This window comes from Mauremys mutica, chromosome 3, assembly GCF_020497125.1.
Source record: "Mauremys mutica isolate MM-2020 ecotype Southern chromosome 3, ASM2049712v1, whole genome shotgun sequence".
NCBI classification, from domain to species: domain Eukaryota; kingdom Metazoa; phylum Chordata; order Testudines; family Geoemydidae; genus Mauremys; species Mauremys mutica.
In genome coordinates this window covers 113380643-113407511 of record NC_059074.1, presented here as the reverse complement: position 1 = coordinate 113407511, position 26869 = coordinate 113380643, and the positions used below count along the sequence as shown (strand labels likewise).

Here is a 26869-nt window from a genome sequence, read left to right as displayed (position 1 = left end):
CTTGGTTAGTCCTTGAGATCCTACTAGGCCATGTGAGCTTGGGGTAGAGAACAGCTGTAGCTTAAATACTGGAAGAGATTGTTTCTTTTTCCTGCTGCTAGTTTACAATATTCTTGACTTTATGTACATGGTCAAGGCTAGACAAGGGGTGGCTCAGGCTGCAACCAATAAAGCCAGTGAAGATTTCTACAGTGCTTGGAACCAGAGCCAGATAAAAGTGAAGGGAGGAAAGGAAGCAGTCTCTAGGACTTACCTTGCATCACTGGGAGAAGTAGCTGCTATCCCAAGATATCTTTGTATCATTTTTTTTCTTTATACCATTCCAACTGGCAATGCTGCTGTTCAGCTGCAGGGTGTCCTTAGGAGTGAGCTGGTGGGAAACATGCCTCTTTTGTGAAACAAAGTAGAGGGGGCAGAGCAAGTGAGCTAGCCCTAGTCCCAACTACAATGGGTTATACAAATTTCTATTGCAAGCCGCAAATTGTTATATTTATGGGTTTGAGCTAGTTGGATAGTTTGAAAAATACTGAGCCTGGCAAGGTTTGGGCAATTCACAGCATAGGGCATGAGAATGTCACAAAAGTAGCATTGGAGTCCGACAAGTAGCTGGGGATCACCGCTATGGAGTTGCACCTGGACAGTGTGTAATCAATCAGCTGATTAATGCAGACCCTACATTTAATGCATCTGTTTGTGACTATTAATTTTTTTTTAGCATCTGCATTCACTCTTTTATAAATAAAAGTGCTGTGTAGCAAGTGTTTTTAAATTGGGTTGCTGTTTGGGACAGCTTTAGTGGCAACAGTCATTTTAGGAGAAAAAATGAACAAACAACCCAGTCTGTGAACTCTTGTCTCTGCCTTCCAACCACAGCAACAGCCTTAATCATTCGCTAGCAATCCTTTTCTGAAGTGGCTGGTGTGTGAGGAGCTTTGCAAACCACTCCTTGTTTTTAAAGGCTTTTAATAGGTTGCTGTAATGAGTTTCTTCCCTAAACTCTACCCATGACACAATCCCTGCCTTAACTCTGGTCATCCTTGCTGCATTCCCTATGTGCATCTAGAATTCACACTTGCATCAGAAAATGAAGCTAAGACTTGTACTAATGTCTCTTTGACTATAGTAGAGTGATTGGATGGATTCTCTCTGCTCAGCTGGTATCATGATTGCCTGAAATGCAAACTGACCCCCCACTATTAATCCCACTCTCTATTCTGTATGCAATTCAGACAGTGGCACTGTGTGTAACTTAATAAATATGTAAGCAAAAGTTCAGCTGGAGCAGGCTGCTAGCTGGAGGAGGAGGAAGGGGAGTGCTCTGAGAGTGAGGGGCCAATCTCTGATCCCTTGTTAAGTCATGCCTCTGAGCAGAGTTCCTCTGGGTGTGGCCACTGACTCCGTAGGTGCCTTTAAGGAGCAGTGGGCGCTGTCAGGAACTCTCTACTGGGTGCCCCCTTCTGCTTCCCTGATTTTTAACCTTTGGTCCTCACTCTGGTTCCTGTATTTTCATTTGTTGTCCCCAGTATTTACTTGTGGCCTGGGTTCAGCAGCTCCTACCCCTATGTTGAGGGACTAGGCCTTTAAGTTTGGGTGGGCCAGGCCCATCATCTTCCAGTAACCACAACAGGACAATAAGGCTGCTGCCCCTGGCCCTTAAGACTTTTCCTAGTTTGTGTTTTACTTGTGAACACAGCAAATCTAGCCAAAGAGAGAGGTCCTCTATCTGTCTTTTTGCTCAGAAGATGTGATCTTCAGCGGGTAGACAGCACGTGCTGCATTGCAAATTCAAGATTCAAGCATGCCCCTCCCTTCCTAACTTTGGAAGCACAAGTGATATTCACTCTTCATACCTTTAAGGCTTCTCATTTTTTCAGCAAACATGTGTGCGCCCCAGCCATCCCAGTCACATTTTTTACCAAGAAGCAAGGCTATTACAGATCTCTCCAGTATGTGGAACAAGGTAATATGTAAGAGAGGCAGAGGAACAATTAAGTATGAGTATGACTGAATATAGGATAAACCCCACAATAGTGAGGTGAGTAAGTCATACAGGTGGGTGGGATTTTTGAAAGTACAGTGATTGCCTACCTCTTCCCCTCACTGAAATTTTTCCATGGACTTCAGTGAAAGCAGCACTCAGCATTGACCTACCTCTTTTTATATGCTGTTCTGCTCCTTTATTTGACTTTTGCTCCTTCATTTTTGAGCTGAAGTGGCTTATGCAGAGTGGCTCCACAATCAGGCATTAAGGATTCAATCCCCTCTTGCGCTGCCCATGCTGGCTACTTAGGACCCTGCTCAGGTCTGGATTTGATTCTTGGGGCTTCTCTGCACACAGAAATTGTACTGCTTTAACAATACTGGCACCAGTGGTGCAAGTGGAATCCATTTCTTACTGGTATGGGATGGGGAAGCAGCTAACGGGGGGCCTGTGACCTCCTCATATGATGCTCCCCAACCTGAGGCCTCTACACCCTCCACAGCCAGTTAAGAGCTTTGTGTTTTCCATCTACACTTTTGATTTCCCAGGCTTTTGGGTATTGCTCACTCAGTACCAGATTTTCACAAGCTCCGTAGTCTGGGTTCTGAGCCATTTTGAAAAACCTGGTCATAAGTGTCACAAGATGAGCTGCTGGGTGCTGAGCTCTTCAGAAAATATGGAACCGTTTGTTTACCGTGGTTCAAATTTTTAATGAGTGGCTGAATATAAAATGAAACCTCTCGCAAAGCGCCTGGGAGACATTTCCACCATGCTAATCTCTGCCCATATTAGTTATTAGAACCAAACAAGTTAAAAGCCTTTAATTAATAAGGGCATGTAGATGGAATGTTTCATTTTATGTAAGAAAGTCCTGCAGGAAAACACAAGAGCAAAATTTCTTATCTTCCAATTTCACTTCTGTCTTAAAAATGATAGCATAGTTGTAGAATATTGGCAGATCTAAGCAGGCTTGACATAACAGCAGCATTCAACGTGATTGAAAAGGTTCTCTCATACAGTGTCATCAACAGTTGTAATTCTATAAAGATGGTTGTATTTGGATTGATGTTTTTCTGGTTTTTACATGTGCTTTGCAGTGTCAAAGGCTCTTTGCTGGATGGAATCTTCAACAGAGTCATTTCCACACAACTGATGAACAATTTACAGGCTCACGTTCTTTTTGATGTGTTAATATGTTAATTTCCAGAGTCAACGAATGGAAAAAGAGAACAGTTTTTTGTTTGACAGTTCATTTTGTGTTCTCTCTTTTAACCACCACCCTATAATATAAAACCTTGCTCACACACTGATTTAATTAAACTGGTTCAGTTAAACACGTTGAAACCTGTAGGTGGGCCCACTTATTTCAGTTTAAAAGGAACTTTGGTTTAGCTTAAGTCAACTGGGAACAGATGTAAGCTAAACCGAAATGTGTGTCCATACACAGCTTTGCACCAATTTAACTATACTCCTTTAAAAACTAATTGAAGTCACTCCAGTACAACTCTTCCCTATAGACAAGGCCTTAGTTTTGTATAGATTAACCTTCTTCCTAATAAACTTAATAAGTCTGGTTTAGACCAAAACAAGAGAGTAGCTCATAGAAATTGTTTATAAATGACCACATAGATGGCATTTGACTCCAGTTAAGAGCAATATTTTTGCTGCTACGGAGGTGCTCTGTTGCAGTGGTTATAGAGAAAGGGGAACATACTTGCACATGTGGTGGTTATGTGCAGGAATTAGATGGTTTTATAAGGAAATTATTAAAGCGCTTTATCTTAAGACAACATGCTGGCTTTCTACAGGTCCTCTGACCTGCTTACTTAACGCTCCAGTAAAGCATCTGCATTGTAAATAGAAAGACAAGTAATTTTTCTTTTTACTGTTATCTGTTAGACTTTGTATTGCATTTTATTGGGAAAATGTGACCTCCTCCTCCTCCTATGGAACTGTGATATAGTAAAATATGGACTGTCCTTGTAATGAAAAGCTTTCATAGCAATACATAAACGAGAGAAATGCCAGAAAGAGGATGTGTGTTTAGAAATATTCTAACCCTTTTTAGTGTAAGAGGAGGCAGGCTACCCAGCCAGGAAGCCAGATTTTTAGCCAGGTTTTTTAAATATAAACCAAATCCTGAAGAAATGATGTACGATGTAGTATGTTGACATTTCATTGTAACTTTGCCTTAGTAAAATGTTCCAAAATGAGACTGTCCACACACACAGTCTTTTGCATGCGTTTAACAAAATCAGTTTAAAATGACAACTTCAGTGAAGCTGGAGCACCTGTGTGTGCAGACAGGTCCAAAGTCAGTATTGTGGTTTCCTCTATGGGACCCTCCCACCTTGCAGGGTCCTGGAGCCTGGGCTCCAGCCCAAGCCTGAATATCTAAACTTCAATTAAACAGCCCCCTGGCCTGAATCCAGGTCAGCTGGTGAGGGCCAGCCATGGGTTATTAATTGCAGTGTAGACATACCCTCTATTTGCTTCACTAGGGGCAGCAATGATGGGAGCACTAGCATAGATAGGAAACCAGCATTTTCACTGTCATGCCACCTAACTGCCCAGAGCACATGTAGATGACACCAGTTAGAACATCGTGGGTACCATGTCTGCCCTAGATTTCCCCTAATGGGGACTTGCACCAGTGGCAGCAAAGGAAGGAAGTTTAGAGAAAACATCTAGCTTAGACAAGGCCTCCACATAGCTCAGTCAAGCAGAAGTAGTACTAACATATGTGACGATAGCCTCTTCCTCTGCAAAGGATAATGCAGCTGGTAGGCAGGGGATCTTTGACTGGTGTACATCAAGCAATGTACAAACGGCTTACTCTCTGCTAACCTCTCTGCTGCCTTGCTGTGCTGAAACCCCCGAAGTGAAGATAACTGTGCAAGTGACAATCAAAAGATATCAGGATGAGGAGGTTCTTTCCAATTCAGGGAAAGAGTCGCTCCCTAACGGGGAGAGGAAACTGAAGCGATAAAAGCAATTGAAGTGCTATTGTGCATATCCCCTGGAACAATCAACCAGGCTCATCAATAATAGCAGCTGTCAGATTCACAGAGCTTGATTGCTTGCTGCTATTACTGGAGGCAGCCGCTGCAATTACTAGTGCTAAGAAGGCATATGGGTATAAACAGCCAGACCCACAGGTACATTTAAGGGGACAAAGATATGCTGTGTATAATAGACAGAGAAAAGCAGCAGATAGTGGGCTGTTGCTTTACGGTGAGCATTTTAGTAGTTTCTTTCTTTGGTTGTTCCATGCTCACATAACCACCATAATGTCATCCAGTGGCTTTCGTGTCAAATCAGGCACAGTGGCGTCTTTGCTGGGGTACCCAACAGGGAGCAGCAAGAGTAATTTCTCATTTTTTGGGCGTTGGAGCAGCACCCTGAGGCGAGGGCCACAGTTCAGAGGTGTAGAGGTCACTGTGACCAGACCCACGTTCTAGAACGAGAGAGAGAGAGAGAGACAAACAGAAGCAAGGTGCAGTTTAAACTGAATGACATAAAATTCAGTCCTCCGAGTCTGTAGCTGACCATCCATGCCCATCTTCCTACTGTACAGTCCAAACATGCTCACATGCTTTGAACCTTTAAAGCTCATCTCTAAAGTATTTGTATCCTTACCAGGAGCAAAGGAGATTTCCTACCCTACTTATAAATAAAACACACTGAGCTGCTGGGCAAATGGCACATTCCACTCCCCTCCCCTCCGCCTCCACCCCGCACACTACCACTGATATTCAGAGGCCAACTCTCACTCCAGTAGCCTAGAGAGCAGTGAAGGGGTCGAAAGGAACTCCTCCACGTGGGAGTAGCATAGGCTAGCATAAGCAGTCCTATGCAGCCTATTGTCTCACAGGCCTCAAGGTAGATGAGGCTGAGACACAACCTAACCTTAGTGCTCAGTGTTATGGGGATTCTGAACTACGGCAGCTATGAGGAGGCTGTTGGAAGTTAGAGCAATCCTGTGGGCTGCTCAATCTTACACCCGGGGCTTTTCCCCTTTCCCCAGGGTTTGCACCTTTAGTGCTGTGCCTCTCAGGAGGTGCCTCACAGAATTAGCCTGTAGTCTTCTATGAAAGTGTGTGGGGGGGAGGGGGGATGATTGTTTTTAAAATCCCAGAGACATTCATTAAACCCATTCACTTATTCCCCAGTCCTCCCATATAAAATCCCACAAAAAAATGAAGCATTACGCCAAACACTAGGATCAGGTGCTAGACATGACATGAACATAGAGCTCTCATTGATTCAATAGTAGTTTGCATGTGGATTTAAGCAGAACATGGCCCAATGCTTAATTGGTTAAGCATTTTGGGAGTGCCTTAGAATGAAAGGGCATATACTAAGTTTAAAGGAGAGCCAGTTCTATGACATTTTCACAGGTTCCACCTCCCATGTTGAAATAGCCGGTCTAGTGCTCTGAAGAGGCAGTGCTAGCTGCAGTAGTGATAAGTATTATGGAGTCATAGAGCTGGCTCCCTTCTGAAAGAGTATAAAATAATTTCTAGAAGCTGGGCCAGTGCCCATGCCAAGGGCCCCGTTCAACTGGGAGGCCCTGGAAAAAATCTGCTGCTGGGTGGCAGAAGCCCGGAGCACCAATCGCCGGGCCGGTGGGGCAGGGGAAAACCCCGCACCTTGACTCTGCTCCACAGAAGCAGTGCCCGGCGGGGAAGGGGACCCACCCCCCCCGTGGCCCCAATCCTGTCCCTGGTTGAGGGAAGCCCCAGCGCCCCCCACCTGTCCCTGGCAGAAGCCATGGGGTGGCAGGGGAAGCCCCCACACTCAGCTCCCCTGCTGCGGCCCTGGGACTGGAGAAGCTCTCACTGCTCGCTGCGCCCCGAGCTGTGGCACAGAGACAGAGCCTCTCCAGTCTTGGGGCTGCAGTGTGGGGGGCAGGGAAGGAGTCCAACAGGGGCAGGGAGGGGGTGGAGTTGGTGCGGGGGCTTTGGGGAAGGGGTTGGAATAGGGGCGGGGCAGGGTGGGGGCAGGGCAGGGTTGGAGTCGGGCCTGGGCTGGGGCGGGAGGTGGGGTCACGCACCCACCGGCGCCAGGAGAAGTTAGTGCCTATGCATTTGGGGACATAAAATGCTGGTTCTGCCCTTTTTCCTTTAGCCACATCCTCATTGCACCCCCTTTATACACAGTTACATGGAGGGGGAGTGGAGAATCACATAGGGTATGTCTACATTGCCATATAAGACCAGGGTTCGAGAGAGTCAAATCAGCTGACTTTTGTTCCAGAACCTAGGGCCTGAGCATCTACACTGATTCTTAACCCTACATTAAGAATTTTCTAACCTAGGGCTCTGGCTTCCACAGTGCAGCATTCAGACCCAAGTCAAACCGACCATATCCCAGACTCCTAGCACTCTCCCGAAATGTGGTCCCTCTAGCCCTTTGACTGGTGCACTGTAGGAAAACTGTACTGCCCACCCTGCATGTTACAGGAAGTTATAGCCAGCCAACACAGCCTGCCAAGAAACATGGAGGAGACGCCTTTTCAAGAAGTTCTCTTGCTTGCACTTTCACTCCGGCGTCAGGAAACAGGCAGAGCTTCCATGTGGCACTGGTGGACATTTTGGCAGCGTTTTCTGACCCACCAAAGGAGCGTAACAGAGCTTCGGCTGGAGCAGCAGGAGGAAGAAGAGTAGCCTGGCATGGCAGACTCACACTAGCTGATGCTGTTCGTTACACTTAGCATAGCCACTGATGCCCCCTACCAAGACTGGTGCTGGGCCACAAGCACAGACTGGTGGGATCACATTGTCATAGGGACCTGGTATGACCAGCAGCGGGTTCAGAACGTTCGCATGAAGAAAGATACATTTCTGGAGCTTTGTGAGCAGCTCGCCCCAACTCTTCAACGTAGAAACACGAGGCTGCCTTTGCCAGTTCAGAAGCAGGTTGCTGTTTGGAAGCTGGCTACCCCAGACTGCTACCAGAACGTGCTCAACCAGTTTGGTGTTGGAAAGTTGACAGTGGGTACAGTAGTGGCAGAGGTTTCTGAGGCAGTCAGGCGTTTGGTTAACTCCAAGGTGGCGGGCATACAAAGCTATTCCTGAAGTAACTGCTGGCTTTGAGAGAATGGGGTTTCCACACTGCACCAGGGCCATTGATGGGAATCATGTGTCCATAGTTTATCCTCCTCCAGGACCACATGAGTACATAAAGTGTTATGGAGGCCCTCGTGGACCACAGAGATCAATTTATGAATATCGGTGTAGGCTACACTGGAAAAATTCACAATGCCAGGGTTTCTGACCAATCAGGAGTTTACATTCATGGACAGGCTGGGACACTATTCCCACCAAATGACATGGTTATAAATGTCCCTACCATTATTCTGGGGGACCCTATGTGCTCCCTTTTGCCTTGGCATATGAATCATGCCCTGATTTCAGAGGCCTTGACAAAAGATGGTTTAATTACACGATGAGCAGGTGTAGAATGGTTGTTTGAATGTGCTTTTGGCAGATTGAGATCCTACTGGAGATGTCTACAGACATGTTTGGATGCCAGTGTCATCAGTGCTGTCTGCATTACTGTACTTTGCTGTGCTCTTCACAATCTTTGTGGAGCCAGAGGTGAGCCATTTCCCCCTGAATGGACCTATGACAGTGAGGGGTCACTGAATCAGTGCCCTCAGTCGGAAAGGGCACCTAGCACAGCTGGCGCTGGGTGCACCCGGGCATCTGAAGTCAGGGATGCTTTGTGCTCCCACATTATGGACTTGCATGGCCCCATGGAAGAGGGGGAATAGTACTCTATGAATGTGCTTGTTGGGGGCGGGGAGGAATGGGGCTAATTGCTTTGGGGTGGGTTCAGTGCTTGGAGGGGTGGGGGCTTGACTGCCAAGCAATGTACTTACTAATGACATGACTACTTATGAAATGGGGGTGGGGGATGAGTCACAATATGTATTCATATAAGGAAGTGATTGAAGAGTGGATTGCTGTACCTAACTGTAGAGGAATAGTGTTTGTTTATTAATTCCTAATTGTTTCCGATCATGTGTTTAGCTTTATTATTTCAACTCATGATTGTATGATGACATGCAGTGATAGCAATAAACTTTGATGAGATAAAAGGCTTTATTTATAAATATGTTCAAACAGTACAACAGTCACCCATTGCCATGCAGGCAACTGCCCTTACAATATCCAAACAGTTACAAAAGAACATTTCCAAAAAACCAGGAACTGCGTAGCAAGTGCCTAGTCCTATGCTGAAACACTGACCTCTAGCTGTGAGAAAGCCCCAGCCTTCCTCCTGCCTCTTGGCACGCTTTTTCTCCAGTCTTACGTCCCTCTGTTTCTGGTACTAGCCCTGCTTGTTGAACCATAAGTTCATCACAGAAATGCTTTCTCTTGGAACAGTCCAGAAGGTACACTGGGCCAGGCTTGTCCTGCGCTGTCAGGGGTCAAACTGTGGAGGGATATATTGTGAAAGGGATGTTTCAGTCCACAGAATCTCCCTGGACATTGTCTCTGCATTACTTTAACTAGGCCATGGTAAGTTAAAAATTCTAAGCCGTTTTTGTTTTACAAAAATTGCAGAACTACTTATGTTGGGGTACAGAGGCAGTCAGTGACCTTGCTACAAAAGACTTTTTCTGTCATTTCAGGACTTCACATTTTGGAGGCCATCTTGTGGTGGCATATTGGCAAAGCTGCTGGTAGGAAACCTGCAGTGTAGGCAGCTGAGGTATTCAAATATATAGTGACTGAGTAGCACATCTATGAGTAGACACCCCCGGATTTCCAATTAGGCACAATAGACACGTGCCTAGGGGCGCCGGCATTCATGGGGTGCCTAAAAGTTAAGTGGGTTAAAAGTTTTCATTTTTTATGGCAAACACAAAGGTCAGCTGTAGGCAGGGGGTAGGGGTGCTGAAGATGCTGTGCCTAGGGGCGCGTAAGGTATAAATCTGGCCCTGTGAGTAGAGTGGCCTAGTTAGCTACTAAAGCGGTCTTGGAAAATACGCCCTTCTCCACAACCTGACTACCTATCTGGGGTTCCTGCTTCAGGAAACGTTTGCAGCTATCAGCACCTGGGATTGGGTCAGAATTCATAAGGAAATCAACGGGATGCTGCATTAGCTTCCACAGGGCTTACCCTGTTATGGCTGCATGGGACCACATAGAACTCCACAGCCTTCTTCCTCCCTGCGCTCATATTTCTTGGCAAAAATTCAAACCCCAGTCAGACTTGGGATAAATGATTGTCACTTATGGACTGCATGGACTTCCTCTAACTCAAATGGACTAGTTTTGAAAATGGATCACATTTTCCCAACACACATATATACAATTTCTAGGAAGGTCCCTAGGCCACTGACTGATTACAGAGCAGCAAACAAAGGCATGGCAATGTAAGGTTATTTTTAAAAAACAGTAGTGGCCGTAAAAAAAATCTGTGCCTTTCCAGTAAGAATACTTTTTAGAGCTGTTCTTTACTGTTTGCATTTCCCGGTCACCATTTTGAACTCCACACAAGTGGGAGGGATGCAGGCCACCAAGGCACTGTGATGCAATCTGCCTTTAGCAGCTACAAGCTGCTAGCCTCAGCTTCTCAGAACTTTTGCATTGATCCCTCCCATTACTGTAGCAATAAATATTAAATTGGAGCCAGAAACTTACCAGGCTCAGGGGCGGCTTCTGTCCCTTCCATGTCTGCTGCAGGCTCAGCAGTGGGCTGTTCCTCGAGGCGGCATCAAACAGCTCCTCTGAGTATGGACCCAGACGTTGCCGCTGATCCTGTTCCTAAGTGTGCTCTAGGCCCGCCTCAGCAACAGAGTGACTTCATAGTCCTCACTCAGTGTCTGCTGCTGGCTCCCATCACTCCCCATGCTAGATTCTGTGGCTGGCAGGGCACATCTGAGCTGACCAGGCCATTATGCACCACAGTTGGCTCCGTCCTGGGTTCAGTGCCAGTCCAACACCTCATAAAACAGGCAGGGTGCCAGCGAGTTGCCTGAGGCGTGGATCTGGTCCCTCGTTTTCCAGTATTTGCTCTTGAGCTGCTTAATCCTCTCCCTGCACTGGTCACCAATCCAGTAAACTGGCAAAACTGCCAGTTTCTTTGCAGTTTGCTGGTATGCATGCTGGTCACTCTTGGTACTTTTACTAAAGTTTTACCACAGTTTTGCTGGCCTCGCACCAGAGATTCATCAAAGCTGGCTGTGCTCCCATCACCACGAAGCAGCGCACTTTGGAAAAGGCTTCTTCTGTTCAGTTTCCATTGCAAACACAGAAGGCTCTCAGATGGTGTGTTTGCAGCTCGGTGAAGACAATGGAAAGGTTAACACTGACTCACTGAGCTGCTGCTGTGCACCAAGAAGGATGGCTTCCGTTTTCCGTTTTCAATTGAGTCAATTGGAGATTCTTAGGATAAAGGATACTTTTGGCAGTCTCCCAAGACCTGAGTCAAGTGGGGCTGCATCTACTCTACAAAACAATAGGGCTTGTCATGGGCTCAGACCCTCCACCCTTGCAGGGTCCTAGGACCCTAGGTCCAAGCCAGAATCAGAGATTTGTGTGTAGACAGAAGGGGTTTGGGGCTCAAGCCTGAGTCTGAGCTTGGGCTTACATTGCAGTATAGACATACAGTAATCATACACAGTTGCAGAGGGGCAACATACCAGTGTTACAATTAAATTTTGCACGCTGCTCCCTCCTCAGATTTCCTGCTGTGAATATTTTCCTTCAGAACGAATGATTCAGAAAAATTTAGACTAAAAGAGAAGAGTCTGGTAATGCATTGGCCCGCTGTAATTGTGTTCCATTAATGATTTAACAGTTTAAAAAAATCACTATTTAAACATTTTTGCATGCATTAGATATAAGGACTAGAATTAAATGTTGAGAGACTAGTCAAACAATCTGATTGGCCAGTGTATAAAGTTCAGAGCTTTAAACTCATTAGAAATAAATTAATCTTTAGAACAAAACAACTGAAACTGCATTGGCTGTTAAACAAAACATACGCCTGCTCTTTCCCCCCTGCCCCTCTAGTAATGTGCACAACACTGAAACTGATCTCAAAGCAAGACATGTCCTGGGGATTCATGAAAGGAAGTTGTGTTAGAGTAAAGGCATATCATTTTAAGACTGACATACTGGTAACCTGAGACCCCTAGCATCATTATTAGTGTAGTACAAGAGTTATGAGTGCTTAAGTTGGTATCTACTGCAGCTCTGTTAATAAGACAGTATTAAGTCTGTATGCGCCTGAATTTACTGTCTAAAAGGAGGTGCAAATAACACGAAGCACATTGCTTAAATTAAGTTCTTCTTACAGTTAGCCAGTATGGATGGAGAAAGATTTACCTTTTCATATTTGGACCTATATCTAGCTAGTCCACAGTGTCATTTTTGACATGACAATGTATGCTATCAATAGATGAACATTTCAGCTTCAAACTTTCACTTGCGTGATTTTTATTTTTTTTAAATAGCAAGTTAAACTTTTTCAAACCTCAAAAATTAGATTTGGGTTTAATCCAAGTTTAGGGAAAGGTTCAGTTCTATTCTTACCCATCCCAACCCATCCCTATTTTATATCGACTCTGTACAGCATGCTGTCAGCGTACCTGCAGTGCAGCAAGGAGAATACCACAGGCAATAGAAACACTGATCTCATTGTAGTAATGGGTCTTCTTTTGGCCATTTGGAAGCATCCCGTACACTTGCTTAAAAATGAGGATCAGATAGGGAGCTGTATCCAGGTATTCTTTTATCCAGTTTGTTCTGCAAAAGCGTGATTTTTAAAGACATTTATTGTGCTGTCTCGTTTTAACGATCATATATAATATATGCGTTGGCTATAAAAGATTGGTACTGATGTACAACAGCAATAACAGAGTTTTTTAAGCTACTGCTTGGTTCAGGGTTTCTCAAACAGGGGTCGCTGCTTGTGTAGGGAAAGCCCCTGGCGGGCCAGGCCGGTGTGTTTACCTGCCCCGTCCACGGGTCCGGCCAATCGCGGCTCCCACTGGCCATAGATTGCTGCTCTGGGCCAATGGGAGCTGCTGGAAGCGGCGCGGGCTGAGGGACGTACTGGTTGCCGCTTCCAGCAACTCCCATTGGCCTGGAGCAGCGATCCGCGGCCAGTGGGAGCCGCAATTGGCAGGACCCACGGACGGGGCAGGTAAACACACCGGCATGGCCCGCCAGGGGCTTTCCCTACACACGCAGCGACCCCTGTTTGAGAAACCTTGGCTTAAGCCTGGTCTACACTAGGCGTTTAAACCGGTTTTAGGAGCGTAAAACCGATTTAACGCCACAACCGTCCACACTAGGAGGCACCATATATCGATTTTAATGGCTCTTTAAACCGGTTTCTGTACTCCTCCCTAACGAGAGGAGTAACGCTAGTATCGGTATTAACATATCGGATTAGGGTTAGTGTGGACGCTGATCGACGGTATTGGCCTCCGGGAGCTATCCCACAGTGCACCAGTGACCGCTCTGGACCGCAATCTGAACTCGGATGCAGTGGTCAGGTAGACAGGAAAAGCCCCGCGAACTTTTGAATATTTCCTGTTTGCCTAGCGTGGAGCTCCGATCAGCACAGGTGGCGATGCAGTCCGAAATCAAAATAAAAAAAGAGCTCCAGCACGGACCATGCGGATGCGATCGCTGTAAGGGCAGGCAAATCCATTCTATCAGCGCTCCGTTACAGAAGATGAAATTCAGAATCCTTTTTTAAAAATCTCCAGACAGACGCCATAGCAGGGACTCAGCGCACTGCAGCGTGACAAGCGTAACGGAAAGCCAAAGAATCAAATGGACGCTCATGGACTGGAGGACTGAAGCTATCCCACAGTTCCTGCAGCCTCTGAAAAGTATTTGCATTCTTGGCTGAGCTCCAAATGCTTCTAGGGTCAAACACAGTGTCCGCGATGGGTCAGGGCATAGCTTGGCAATCTACTCACCCCCCCCACCCACCCCCAGAAGCGAAAGGGAAAACAATCCTCTGACTCTTTTACATGTCACCCTATCTTTACTGAATGCTGCAGATAGACACGATGCTGCAGCCGTCCACACCAACATCCTCACTCCCCCCCTGCCATGGGTGGCTGATGGTACAAAAGGACTGGTAACCGTCCTCGTCATCAGCCTATTGGCACATGGGGCAGTAACCATGCTGACTAGCATCCGTCAGGTCGATCAAGGGCGCCTGGCCCTAATTTTTTCTGGTGGATGGTGGATGGTGCAATATGGCTGGTAACCATCATCATCATAGCAACAGGGGGCTGAGCTCCATCAGCCCCCACCCTTCATGTGTAAAGAAAAGATTCAGTTGCCCCTGGACTAGCAGAGGGATGCTGGGCTTCTCTCCTACACACTGCTTAATGTCCTGTCTGGACTATCATAGCAGCTGGAGGCTGCCTTCCACTCATTTCTCACTAACAAGTCACCATGTCTTATTCCTGCATTCTTTATTACTTCATCACACAAGTGGGGGGACAATGCTACGGTAGCCCAGAAAGGCTGGGGGAAGAACGGAATCAACAGGTGGGGTTGTTACAGGAGCACCCCCTGTGAATAGCATACAGATCATAGTTTCTGCAGGATCTGACACAGAGCAGCTGTGCTCTCTGGTTCTATGATACAGTGGTTATCTAGTACACTTGCCTATATTCTAGGCAGGACTGATTCTATTTTTAGATACCAAAAAGGAGGGATTGACTCAGGGAGTCATTCCCAATTTTGGCTTTTGCGCCCCTGGCTAAGAGCAGCCAGGGGCACTTATGACAGCAGCAAATGGTACAAAAGGACTGGTAGCCATGATCATCTTAGTTCCAATTTATGGAAGGGTTGGATGGTGCAGTATGGCTAGTAACCATCTCTGCTGTCATGCAAAAGCAAAACCATGCTTCTGTGTAGCGCTGCTGAATCGCCTCTGTGAGCGGCATCTAGTACACATACGGTGAGAGTCACAAAAGGCAAAACAAGCTCCATGACTGCCATGCTATGGCATCTGCCAGGGCAATCCAGGGGAAAAAGGCGCGAAATGCTTGTCTGCCGTTGCTTTCCCAGAGGAAGGAGTGACTAACGACATTTACCCAGAACCACCCGCGACAATGATTTTTGCCCCATCAGGCACTGGGATCTCAACCCGGAAGTTCCAAGGGGCGGGGGAGGCTGCGGGAACTATGGGATAGCTAGGGAATACCTACCCACAGTGCAACGCTCCAGAAGCCGATGCTAGCCTCGGACCACGGACGCACACCACCGAATTAATGTGCTTAGTGTGGCCGCGCGCAATCGATTTGATAAAATCTGTTTTACAAAACCGGTTTATGCAAATTCGGAATAGTCCCGTAGTGTAGACGTACCCTTAGTTACTGATCTTAAACAACATTTAAATGAAGTTTGTTGGATATTTTTCTAGAAACAAGCCTTAATTAGAACCCTGGGTCCCAGAACTCTCAGTCTATGGAAGGATGAGAGAAAGATTTTACTTGCCAGCTCTGTAGTGTGCAGTTGCATGAGAATATGATGCAGATATATCCCCTCCTACCTGAGGACTGATCTCATGAGCACTCATTCTCAGGCAGTGGGAACTAAGACAGTGGCATGATTTTCAGACTTTTGGGTTTCCTATAGCTCCCACTATAGTCAGTGGTGTTTACTGGTGGGCCACTGAACTGGGAACTTTGGATAAGTTTTAAAGCTATTTTGTGTAGTACATATCCATCCAACCTAGATCATTGACCTGTACTTGTGTAGGTCATCCCTTTTGGGCTTCAGTCACTTTGGTTCCAGATATGTTGTTATATGAATTTATGAGACGATATAGCCTAGAAGGATATATAAAAGAGCTACTTCCTCCTATTTTCATGTATGATATCTCATCTCATTATGCAAAGAGATACATTTTAATTATATACATAGTACACATGTAATTTGGTCTTGCACCAGCATAATAATTACCATTATAATAAATAAATGTCTATTTGAAGAACAATTGATCCCCACCCACTTTATAACAGCCCCTAATGTATTTGAAGACTTATCAGGTGCCCTCTCAGTCTTCTTTTCCTCAAAACTAAAAATGCTTTTTAAAAACCTTTCCTCATTTTATCACTTTTTGTTGATGTCTTCTGGACTCTCTCCAAAATGTCCACATCTTTCTTAAAGTACGGTGCCCACAATTGGACACAATACTCCTGCTGAGGCCTCTCCCATGCCAAGAAGAGTGAGACAATTATCTCCTGTGTCTGACATACAACACTCCTATTATTACATCCCAGAATTATATTAGCCTTTTTTGCAGCTGCACCACATTGTTAGCTCCTATTCAATTTGTGATCCATTATAACCCCCAGAATGTTCAAAAAGTCTAAAAAAATAGGATTTTAAACTGAGCTGAATAATTCTGTTTTTCCTTGAAGTAAGAGAAAAAACAAGCGGTGCCAGTATGAATAAAATTCCCTAACAAGCCTTTTCTTTTGTCTTTCTCACTTGCAAGTTAGATTTATTTATTTACCTTGCCCAAGATTTTTAAAATTGACTAACGATTTTGGGTGCCTCAATATTCAGGTGTTCAGCTTGAGACACTTAAGAGGCCAGTTTTCACAAGGTGGGTGCTCATCCTTTTATAAAAATCAGCTTCTTTCAAGATGTCTCAAGTCAGGCACTTAAAACTCCCTAGTCACTTTTGAAAAATCTTGGCCCATTATTTGCCTTGATTTTTGTACCTCAGTCTCTTCAGGTCATTAACCCATCGGTCTCCCATTCTTTTCTTGTAGTTTATTTCCTCCTCCTCTTCGATGATCTCTCGAATCCTATGTTTTACTTCAGGATCCTGCACTACCACAAAGGTCCAAGGCTCAGTGTGTGCTCCACTTGGAGAAGTTCCTTTATGCAAATAAATGCAAACATTAAAAATCAACCAACAGAATGCTAGGGGGGAAAAATGAAGAGTCAGATCATCCTTCTGGGTGATACAGGACTGAATTACAGAGCAATAAGAAAGCAAGCTGACCAAAGGGGAAAGAATGCATTCATCCCCCTTGGTGGTGTTGGTCTCAATTCATTCTCTTCATGGAGGAAAGTCTAAAGTTCTCGTTGTAGGGCATGCCTGTGCTGTAGTGCCCCCTGCAGTATCAGTGTAGTACTGCCTCATTCTACATCCCCACAAAGCCAGTAAGTCCACTTCAGGCACTCCTGATGCTTGTCTTAATTATATCCGCCTTGGGCTTGTTTATTACAAAACCGCCTACAAAAGGATCCATAACAAAAAGTTCCAAATAGTCTCAAAAGGTGCTTCTGGTTTCCAAAGTTCCTCTGAAGCCTGCCCCCAAAACTCTGTTCCCAGGGTTACTCTCAATCTTTATTTTTCTCCATAGGAGCTGGGTAACTCAAGCAGTTGTTATACCTCAACTGACCCCACTTAATCCTCAGGCTCAGAGGGTTTGGCAGTCTGCTGCTGCTGGCGTCTGTTCCCTACTAACTAACTGAGGAGCCTTCTTATTCCCTTCAGTATCTGCAGGCACCTGTACTGCTATGAGGAAGGAGGCAGCATTTATACTGGTCACCTTTTCCCAGCTCATCCTCCATTGGCTGGAAGAGAGGGAAGCTTTGTCCCACCCTCTCTGCAAGGCTCCTGGCCCCAGACCCCTAAAGAACAAGGTTTCACCCTAAACCATTTGTATTCCCAGGACCACTTCTTTTCTCTCAGTATCTCCGAGTTCCTTGTATCTATAACTGGACCTTTTAACTCTTGAAGAGCCACACCAGGTGGAGGGATAGACTGACCACTAGGCAATGCTGCCTTTAAGAGGAGACTACGCCATCACAGTTCCAATCAATGTCAGATGTGTTAAATCCACTGGTTAGTTCCTATCTACTGTCTGTTAAAATTACTGTCTTCAACTGATAAGAGAGAATTTAGATATTTTTTAATTTCATACATGTAAGGTGCCCATCACCAGGCATCTAAGTGCCATACAGTAATACTAATGCAATATATTAAAATCAAAGTAAAGCATCAACCAGTCCGAATATATAGCCAATTAAAACCAAAGGCTTTGGCTTCAGGGCAAAAGCTGATGGCCTTCGGGCAAACCATCCTAGCAGCCAAAAGGAATGAGTTTCCAATTTACACACAGAATAGGAATATTGTAATGCAAACATCTGCCAAAGAGCATATAGGTTTGATTTTTCAGACCCAAAGGCAGCTGGTGCATGTAGGTGTGTATGAAATCTGAACTTGTTCACTCAGTCCTAATTGCCAGGCACAAATACAGTGGAAAGAGTATTTAGCTGGCTGAAAAGGAATAAAATCAAAGGTATAAAATATACACATTTTGCAAGACTTAAATGCCTAAAAGAAGTAAAGTGGGTATAAAAGAGCCTGATCTGTACTCCCCTGCCCCTCTTTTAAACACCTTTAACTATTTGCACTTCACCTATGCTGCAGGCTTGTTCATTTGGTTGCATGTGCCAGACCATGTTCAGTTTTTTAATGATTGCCAGCTAACAGAAATACATCGCCATCTTCCTACATGCAAGTACAGTAACAAAAGAGCTCACAGATTTTTAAACATGGAAACAATCCACTGCAAATAGTGGCTGGGATCTCTGTATTAGTAATCCTACTAGAGGCTGCTGAAACCTACTCTAATCCTTCTTACAATTTTAGGCTTTACTAAGAGCAGCCAAATTCTAGGACAAGATAAATAATGGGGGTCAAATTCATCCCTGACTGAAGTCAATGGGATTACAGTGGAGTTGAGTCTGGCCCTGCAGTAAGAGACTGACACACAGGAGTTCTGACAAAGAACTAAAACGTATTTCCCAATCCCAGTCACGTGACCTTGGTCGGGATTCCAAAGGTTACCATGGTCACATTGCAGGGGTCAGTATCCACTGACTCAGAGGCTGTTCAAGTGTTTCTGAATACTCATTCAATGCTGATTCAATAGGCCTACATTTAAAACTAGGAGCATGGTTGGCATCTTCTAAGTTTTAATTCCCTGTGTTTTTCCATATCACCCTTATCTTATGCATTTGAGGAGCAGGAGACCAGTGCTTCTGTCACTCTCAAAAGATTCATTCATTCAGTACCATACCTGCTGCTTTGATGACATTATTAATGACCTCCCTGGGGACTGGCTCATCGCTTATAAATCTGACAGACCGTCTCTTATTGAGAAGCTCATAAAATTCCTTTGACCTTTTAATCATTTCACCCTTGGAGTAACGCTCAGCAGAGAAGGAGACATGTGCAATGTTTTCATCTAATCCCTGCCAGTCGCCATCAGCATCTGTAAAGAAGGAGCAGAATGCATGCTGTGGTAAGGATTTTCTTCTTGCTGGAGGAAGTCATATATATATTTCACATTAATCACCATAATATGTTTTAACCTAAATTTGTACCTGTACCTCACTGGAGAACCAGAATTCCTAGCTGCCAGATGACAGAGATCATTAATCTCCAGCTCTAGTTGTAAAATCCACTGAATAAAGAGGCTGTTTAAAACAAATGACCAGGAGCATTCCAGGTTCTAATCATGCTATAGCCATTGACTTCTTGTGTGACCCATCATCAAGTCATGACCTGTTGTGTTTCAATCAATGCATCCAGAAAACTAGGTTAAAGAATAAGACCTTGCTGTGAAAGAGATGCTACATTACAGCTAAGATTCAGCTAAATGAACAAAAATAAAATGTGAGTGCCACACGTTTTTTCCCCAAAGCATACCCGTAAAAGGTCATTCAAATTAACAAAGTCAAGAAAGAGCTCATTATAAACACATGAAATTTCCTTTTGGGGTTGAATGCCAGCCTCTCTCCATGGTCACATCTCATACTAAAGGTGTTATAATACAGAGCTCAGTTCAAATGTGACTTTGTGGTTAAGGTCTGTGGTTTCACATTGCTTTGTCTCTGTGACATCATTGGGAGAGGGGAAAGAGAGACATCTACACTTGTGACAAACCCATATTAAACTGGAGATAAAACATTGCTTTAAAATGATTCCTGCTAACATGCATTAACACACAGCTGGCCTGATTCTCTACTCACATCTGTTTACACAGACACAATTTTATTGACTTCTACAGTGAATTTATTCCTAATTTGCACTTGTGTAGGCGAGAGGAGGATCAGGTCCCATTTGTATGGCTGATGAGAACTAGTCATAACAATTTTAGCCTGGGCCTGGCCCAAATCAGGCAAGCAAACTGTGCTTAAAGAGTGTTAATAGCAATTCCACTAACTTAGTCTCATCCCTAACGAACGTAGAAAGTGTGACTTTAAAAAAAATATGGAATTTTTAACAAACGATGTTTTTTCTAAGCTGAACAAAACACAGAAAAGAAGACACAGTGGTAATTTTCTTATAATGTTTTTGTGTCTGCATGACTGAGTACATCAGCTCATGTATTGCCGGCCTCTACCTCTTTCCCTTTCTTAAAACCTAAAAACTATTCTTACATTTCACTGAAATCTTGCCTTTTATTTTTTTCATAAGATGAAATTTGTGTTGGCTTGGAGATCTATTCCTCCCCTTCTACATTCCTCAAGCATATGAGTTCTTAGGATAAAACTTGTTTTATTTTTTTGCAACTATTAAATTTAGTGAAACCCATTTAGCCTTTACATAATGGACATTCAATAATACTAAGTCATCTGCCAAGATAGAGAGTTGAAAAAATTGGAATATTTTCTTTTATGATCTTATTAATAGTCATTTGGCTATTATTCCAGAATAAAGAAAATACTACACAGTCCCAAGGGGGTAGCTGTATGGTCTTGAACAGGTTCAAACAGAAATTCTCTCTTAATTTTAATTATGATTTTTTTGGGGAGACCCATACAATGTATTTGCTCATTCTATAAACAGGTTAAAAAATATTTCCAAGGATGGCTTAGCAGGTGGGAGGCGTTGCAGCCTATCCAATTTCATACTTAGAATACAAAAAGATTCTGGACTTTAGACCATATGCATTTCATTGTACATAAAAAGAAATCACTGCAGTATTTAAGTATCAGAGGGGTAGCCGTGTTAGTCTGAATCTGTAGAAGCAGCAAAGAGTCCTGTGGCACCTTATAGACTAACAGACGTTTTGGAGCATGAGCTTTCGTGGGTGAATACCCTCTTCGTCGGATGCATGTAGTGGAAATTTCCAGGGGCAGGTGTATATATATGCAAGCAAGAAGCAGGCTAGAGATAAGGAGGTTAGAACTAACTCTAGCCTGCTTCTTACTTGCATATATATCACAGAAAATACCAGACATATCTCTTGGAGAGTTGAGGGTTTGTAGCAAATAAATAAAAAATATTCCATTCGGTTTAAAAAAATAATAAAATAAAATATGCTGTGTTCTAAATACCTTCAAAAATCTGGGCTTTTATTACTATGTACTGCAGTTATGAAATTCACAGTTTATTGCTATAAGAGGTGCTCAGTCTCTTTCATTGTTCATGGCAAGGTTAAAGAAACATGTTTACCATAGCTTTCAACAATACTGAAGTGCTTATTTTGGTAACAGTACAGTGTCTTGGAACATGGCTATGATGGATGCAAATAGATATTGTAGATCTAGAGAAGAAGAAAATCTCACATGCCGGGCCACATAAATGAGGAAATTTCTAGGGGGATAGAAATAGAAGAGCAAACAGATCTGCTGTGCTGACGCTCATGACACTAAATGAATGTACTGTATGCCTTCCACTTAGCAAATGATTGGTTTTCGGATGGCTCCAAGCAATATTCTCCTCTTAAGCAGGAGAAAGAACAACAACAAAAAGCTCTGTAGCATCTAACCTTTTCACGCTCTGCAAGTTAATTCCATTAAGCAGCTCTGGTGAGTTCAGCCAAGCAGTAAAACTAACTGTACCTAGGTGTTACTGCTCAAAGGTATGTCCTTTTCAGAGCATTGCACCATTTTTAGGCTCGATGGATGGATGGATAAGCAAGTGTTAGTGCTAGCCTAATGGATATAAAGAATGTCATTTGATTCTTACGGTGTGCTGATTCAGTAACATCACTACCTAAGTGTGGTTTGCTTTATGTCCAGGCAACTTACCCCCAGTTTGTTAAAAAAGTGAGAGTCATGGTCCAGTACAGACCAAGCTTGGACTGTACTGAACTGTATGGCCCCACATCTCTTTTACTTCTTGGTTCACAGAAGAAGACCGTCTCCTTCTTCTGCCTTGCTGTGTGCTAGATAGCAGCTGTCACTTGTCCATCAAACTAGCACCATATTATTTTCCCTTCTTCCTTTTTCAACAAGTGTGGTCTCTTGCTCATAACACAGTAAAGTAGCTTCAGTGGGGTTAGGTGGCTTCTTCCAAGAACCAGGAAGAAAAATGAAACTTAGGGCTTGTCTACACAAGGATGCTCAGGAAAGTTTATCTGAATTAACTAACGTGATTTTTTAAAGAGGATTAGTTAAACTGCATTAAACCTCTGTGCGCACTCTCTTGTTCAGAATTAAAATGGCCTTAATTTGGTTTAGTTTAATCTCTTAGACAATGAACAAGCAATAACTGTAATTAGGAAAACAGGGTTATTGTAACTATATTTTTTCACACAAAGTGGAAACAGCGATTCCAGATGCCTTCTGACTGCAAAATTGTGACATCTTATTGATATTTTCTATACCTATGTTGGTATTTGCACCAAAATTCATTCCCATTTGCTGGCTTTTGGTTGGTCAGTGTGAACTGGATAGGAGATCTCAAGCCAGTTGCTAATGAACAGGAGTCCGCATCACAGAAAATACCAGACATATCTCTTGGAGAGTTGAGGGTTTGTAGCAAATAAATAAAAAATATTCCATTCGGTTTAAAAAAATAATAAAATAAAATATGCTGTGTTCTACCTCTCCTTGGCTTTGTCTGCACTAGGAAAATTAAGACCTGTAATTCACAATCAGTACAATGACAGACAGGGCCCACCCTGGGCAGTGGGGAAGGTAACACTTGAGTCCTGTTTGTACTACAGCCTCCTTCATTGCTACCTCTGGTAGAGAATTGCTGGTCTGTTTTCCCGGTGCAGTTTTACACCAAGCTGCTTCTCAAATATGGTTGTACAAGAAGCAGAATTTTTTTTTTCAAAACTGAAAGACTTTATTTTCCAAGTCCCTTATCTTAGACCTGGTCTGTGCTTGGAAGTTTTACCAGCATGACAATTTTGGTTAGAGGTGTGATTTATTTTTACAAAAATAGTTTTAGGCCAGGTTTACACTTCGATTTTGTTGGCATAGCTATGTCAGTCAGAAGTCTGAAACAAGCCAACACAGGTAACCTGCACAGGGCCGGCTCTAGACCCCAGCGCGCCAAGCAGGCGCGTGGGGCGGCCCTTTCCCTGGGGGGCGGCATTTGGCTCCGGCTGAGCTCCCGCAGGCGTGCCTGCGGCAGGTCAACCGGAGCCCGGAGGAGCGGACCTGCCGCAGGCATGACTGCGGCGGGTCCCCTCTTCCCGCGGCTCCGGCTGAGCTCCCGCAGGCACGCCTGCGGGAGCTCAACAGGTGCCGCGGGAAGAGGGGACCCGCCGCGAGACCGGGGAAGGGGCGGCGCTGCGCACAGCTGCTTGGGGCAGCCTATTTTCTAGAGCCGCCCCTGAACCTGCACAACCCCCAGTGTAGTTGCAGCTATGTCGATGAAAGAAAGCTTCTGTCAGCTTAGCTAGCGTCATTTTGGGAGGTGGTGTTATTCTGCTGACAGAACTCCTGTCAGCATAAGCTGCATCTACACGAGGGAGCTCTGCCAGTATTGCTATATCAGCATAGCTATACCAGCAAAGCATTTGCAGTGTAGGCAGGGCACTAGTGTGAAAGCAGCTATACAGATATAAGGCACTTTTATACTGATACAATTGCATCCACACTAGGGAGGTTGTACTGCTTTAACTGTACCAGTATAGTTATAGCAGGACAATTTCTAGTGTTGACAACATCTTAAAACTACCTGGTTCCATTCAACTGAAACTTTCCACAAAACAACTGCTCTAACTACAGGTCAAACATGAGACATTTCAGGTAGAAATGAGCCTAAGAAAGTGAGTGAAACTATTTAAATAAAATATAGTTTATAATGGAAACTCTGTTAATAACCAGGGACTCTGTTCCTGCACCCACTGAAGTCAATGAAAGTTTTACTACAGATTTCAAAGGGAGTATGATCTGGCCTTTAATTAAGGCATTACTAGCTCAATAAATCATTACAGGGAGGGCCATATTCTGATCTCAGTTGTACATATGTCTTTGGAATATCCCTTGTGAAGCAGAGCAGAATTTGCTCAGAGCATGTTGTGGCTTTGCTCTTTTAACTTCTCTAAAGATAAAAAGAGGTGCTTGCCTTGCAGAGACGTTGGACTTTAAGCCTCACACCACATGGAGGAGGGATTATTGCTTGTAGTTCAAAAGTGAAAAAATCCTGCTGTACTGGGGGGATGTTTGTTGTGTTATAGTTACAGTAAATGGAGGAAGGTTGTCTAAAAATCTCCCTTTTTCTAACAGGACAAAAATATTTGTTTGCATATGAAAGTTAAATTTAATTTGACTGTAAATATTTTGAACAAAATTTTAAGTTGGCCCATTTTAAATGACTGGCATTTTAAAAAAAAAGGAAGCATATAAAAGTGTAAAAGAAATAAATGTAAAACATTTTAAATATGAACCTTTCTTCACTAAGGTCCCTTTTGAAGAACTTCAATCTTTTTTACTTGTTTAGAAAATGTATGTTTTAAACTGATGGAGACATTCATAGTCAAAGTGCCACACTGAGAATTCACAGATCATCATTTTAATTAGCCACGCGGATTTTAATTTGCCACAGTTTAATTAGAAAATTCAAGCATAAAGTGATAAAGGGAGAGGGCTTTGTTAATTTTGTAGGGGATTACTTTTTACATTGTGTAAGGAGGGCATGGTAGATGAAGTGACTATTGTAAAAAGTTATAGATAATTTAGAAAACAGTGACTACAACTTAATGAGGTTCCATTATTGAGATTTTGGCTATACATACTAGTAAATGAAACTTGAAAAGGCTTGTGAAATAGATAGGTAATGTTTATTAGCAACAGACAGAGGAGCAGAAAACTGGTTGAAGTTTGAAGAGTTGGAGATACGGGCTCTGGGAGATCATGTATCATTATGAGATAAAAACCTAAATATAAAACTTTAAAACCACAGTGGCTGAAACAGTTGTTTACATCAAATGAGAGTTTTTAGAAGAACTCTACAAATTACAGGGGGAAAAAATCTGCAGCATTAGTTTAAGAAGAAACAGAGAGAACTTAGAAAGTATATTCAAAAAGCAAAAAGGAGGAATTGTATATTTTGTGCACATACGTACCAATTCTGCATCAGGATCTACTAGCATAGGCCAGGGATGCCACATAATTACAGAGGCCTTGGCTAGCGGTTCCCAGCAGGGCCGGCTCTAGGCACCAGCAAAGCACGTGCTTGGGGCGGCACATTTTCAGGGGCAGCATTCCGGCCAGCCTTTTTTTTTTTTTGCTTTGGGCAGCAAAAGCCAAGAGCCGGCTCTGGCAGCAGCAGTGCGTTGTGCGCGGGGGGCGCCCTAGGGCCACTGCGGTTTGCGCTGTGGGGGAGCAGCACCCTCACCTTATGGCTGGACCGGGCAGCTCCGAACGGGGGGACACTTGGGCTGGGGGCTGCCCCGCGGGGCACACGGAGCTGCCTGCAGGTTCCTCAGGGCAGCCGCCCCCCAGTGCCGCAGCCGGGGCTGGGTGAAGCGGCCCAAGCTGCCCAGGGACTGTGGCAGGGCGGCCAGAAGCAGCAGCAGTGGAGCTATAGAGGGTGGGGCGCTGCCATGTGGTGCCCATATCCCACTCTCTGGGGCTCTGCTCCCTCTGGGGCTACCCTGCCCCGGCTCCTCAGCCCCCTGCCGGGGCAGTCTCCCAGCTCTGCCCTCCCAGGTCCCGGCCAGTCCTGGAGGACTGCCCTCCCAGGTCCCGGCAGGAGCCCTAGCTGGAGGGACCCTGGGCTGAGGCGTGGCCCAGGAGCCCCACTGCTTACCCCGACCCTGCCAGCGCTGGACTGGCTGGAGATGAGGGGGGAGCGGGTGGAATCAGCACTGGTGGGGGGGAGCCCAGTGCTGGGGCAGCAGGGGGTACAGTGTGTGGGGGGGGGATGAGAGGCAACCAAAAATTTTTTTGCTTGGGGCGGCAAAAACCTAGAGCCAGCCCTGGTTCCCAGTGCAAAATCAATGCCACATTTTGTGGGTTCAAATTCTCTGCCTACCTATTTCTTGAAAAATCTGACCCTCAGCAAACGTCCAGGCAGATCCCAGTCCTACATTCCTAACATAATGAGAGGCAATTTCCTCTTCTTTAGCCCCCCCCTCACAATTTTTTTCTACAGGAGCAGGCAATCTGACCTGCAATTAATTACTTTATTTAAGCTAATAATGTTGCCCAGCACTTCCTACTTTGGGATGGTCTGACTTATTCTGCCAGAGGTAAAAATTGATCTCTGTACTACTGAAAGAACTACAGTGCATTGTAGCTGCAAAACTGTGTGCACAGACTAACTCGGTCACATTAGTCCAGGGGATCTTATCTCCCTTATTCAAACCAACAGATGAAAATTAGACACAAAAATGCTAAGTAGAGTTCTGTTTTCCTTACCTTCTTCCTCTTCATGAAGATCAGTGCTGTCTCTGAGGTCGTCATCCACCCATGGGCGAGATTCAGACTTATTTTTAGTCTCGCTCTTCCCTTTCTTGCTGTTTTTCCTGTTGCTTTTCAGGATTATCCCAATTAAAACACATATAATTGCTATAAAGACTGGGGTCAGGGAAGAAAAGAGTTCCATGACCTGGAGTTTAATTTAAAAGGGTGCACCTTCCCTTACAGTGACAGTTCCTTTCCCCAAAAGAAA

At 44.4% G+C, this 26869-nt stretch overlaps 1 protein-coding gene across 1 annotated transcript; it reads right to left on the bottom strand.

The window, feature by feature from the left end:
* Positions 1-2787: 2787 nt before the first annotated feature.
* Positions 2788-26869, bottom strand: IYD (iodotyrosine deiodinase). Its single transcript, XM_045011128.1, has 5 exons — positions 26617-26869; positions 19083-19277; positions 16707-16866; positions 12591-12747; positions 2788-5438 (listed from the first exon to the last, which is right to left on the bottom strand). The coding sequence occupies exons 1-5, from the start codon at positions 26801-26803 to the stop codon at positions 5256-5258; spliced, it is 882 nt and encodes a 293-aa protein (XP_044867063.1). The 5' UTR covers positions 26804-26869; the 3' UTR covers positions 2788-5255.

Coding starts and splice junctions, on each gene's coding strand:
- IYD (XM_045011128.1), bottom strand. CDS start 26,803: ATGGAACTCTTTTCTTCCCTGACCCCAGTCTTTATAGCAATTATATGT. Junction 12,748..16,706: donor AATGACCTGAAGAGACTGAG/GTACAAAAATCA, acceptor ACGCTTTTGCAG/AACAAACTGGATAAAAGAAT. Junction 5,439..12,590: donor TTCTCCTTGCTGCACTGCAG/GTACGCTGACAG, acceptor CTCTCGTTCTAG/AACGTGGGTCTGGTCACAGT.